This window comes from Mus caroli, chromosome 6 (genome assembly GCF_900094665.2).
Source record: "Mus caroli chromosome 6, CAROLI_EIJ_v1.1, whole genome shotgun sequence".
In the NCBI taxonomy this organism is placed as follows: Eukaryota; Metazoa; Chordata; class Mammalia; order Rodentia; family Muridae; genus Mus; species Mus caroli.
The window spans coordinates 51572602-51574548 of NC_034575.1; the positions used below are offsets into that span (position 1 = coordinate 51572602).

Consider the following 1947-nt stretch of genomic DNA (forward strand, 5'->3'; position numbering starts at 1 on the left):
GACAGGGTCATGTGATTCTTTTTGAGTATCTTTTTTTTTTTTTTTTTTTTTTTTTTTGCCAGACTGCCATATATTTTGTTCAGTTGTACAATTCTGATTAATATTCGGTGTTCATCATTTCTGTTTTAGGTGTTAAGCATAAAATAAGGAAATTTATATTAATAGGATTGTATCTTTAAGTAACTAGAATCAGACAAAGTTTCTATTATGTACAAAAATATGTGTGCATGAATGTATTATCTATGATAGTTTATATATACAGGAGATATATGGAAGACATATAGAAATGTAGACTATAATGTACACTCTGGAACAATAAATGTTAAAGAGAAAGGTTAATTAATAATTAATATAGAAAATGGAAGGATGATATAAACATACTGTCCAGTGAATCACAAGTTTCATGTATTCTCTCTCTTTTTCAGATATAAGAAATATGCTTCCACCATTCTCTAAAGATGAGTTCACTTTCCTTTATGTCTTCATTATTAGAGAATATCCTTTATTTTCAAGCTGGGATTGGAGTCCTAGCCAATATATTTCTTCTTGTTTTCTATATTTTCATAATCCTAGGTCACAGACCTAAGCCCATGGACTTGATCTCCTGTCAACTGTCCTTTGTTCACATAATGATGTTTCTCACTGGAGAGAATTTTTGGCTTGCAGACATATTTGAGTCACTGAATGTTGAGAATGACTTCAAATGTAAGGCAACTTTTTACACAAAGAGAGTGATGAGAGGTCTCTCTATCTGCATCACCTGCCTCCTGAGTGTGTTCCAGGCTGTCACTATCAGTCATAGGAACTCCTTGTTGGCAAAAATTAAACATAGACTAAAAAAATACATGATCAATGCATTATTTTATATTTGGTCTTTCAATTTGTCCTTCAGTAGTAACTTGATCTTTTATGTTGGTGGTTTTACCAATGTGAGTCAGTCCAAGCAGTTGAAGGTCACTAAATCCTGCTCACTCTTCCCCATTAACTACATTGTCAGGAGCTTGATTTTAACTGTCACAACTTCCAGGGATATGTTTCTTGTAGGAATCATGCTGATTACAAGCACATACATGGTGATTATCTTGTGTAGACATCAGAGGCAATGCAAGCATCTTCATAGCATCACTCCTTGCCTGAGAGCATCCCCTGAGACAAGGGCTACCCATATCATCTTGCTGCTGGTGGTTTTCTTTGTGGTCATGTACTGGGTGGACTTCATCATCTCATTCACCTCAATCCTGTTATGGATTTATGATCCGGTCTTCTTGATTGTTCAGAAGTTTGTGGTAAATGCTTATCCCACAATTACTCCTTTGGTACAAATCAGTTCTGATAAGAGAATTACTAGTATGGTGAAAAACTTGCTGTCTCAGTACTACTAGAATTTTTAAAAACATGATTCTTTGAAAAAAACTTGTTTACTCATTTTATCTATGTGTACAGCGTGGTACTAGCATCTATGTATAAGTGCATTCCTGATGCTCCCAGAGGTCTGAAGAGGACATGGGTTCCTCTCTAACTGCTGTTTCAGATGGCTCTATGCCCCATGCTGGTGTAATCCCATTATATTTTTTCTTTTTCTGTTTTTTTTTAATTTTATAAATTCTAGTTATGTATTTATTTGTATCTTAAACAGTGTGCCTACTCCCAGTCTCTCCCTCACATAGCCTCCCTCCCACCCCTTTTTCTCTTCTTATCAGAGATTGTGGGGGTGCCCTGGGTATCCCCCTACACTGACACATCAAGTCTCTGCATGGTTAGAAACATTCTTTCTCACTGAGGCAGCCTATGTGCCGGGAACCTCGGTCGATTCCATGTATGCTCTTTGGTTTGTGGCTCAGTTTTTTAGAGCTTCCAAGTATCCAGGTTAGTTGACTTTCTTTGTCTTTCTGTGTAGTTCTTATCACCTTCAGTGCCTTCAATCAGTCCCCAACTCTGACATAAGTC

General features: G+C 36.6%; 1 protein-coding gene across 1 annotated transcript; it reads left to right on the top strand.

Annotated features, from left to right (window-relative positions):
- The first annotated feature begins 458 nt into the window (after positions 1–458).
- Positions 459–1382, top strand: LOC110296783 (vomeronasal type-1 receptor 90-like). The gene has a single exon (XM_021165553.1). The coding sequence runs from the start codon at positions 459–461 to the stop codon at positions 1380–1382; it is 924 nt and encodes a 307-aa protein (XP_021021212.1).
- The last annotated feature ends 565 nt before the right edge of the window (positions 1383–1947 follow it).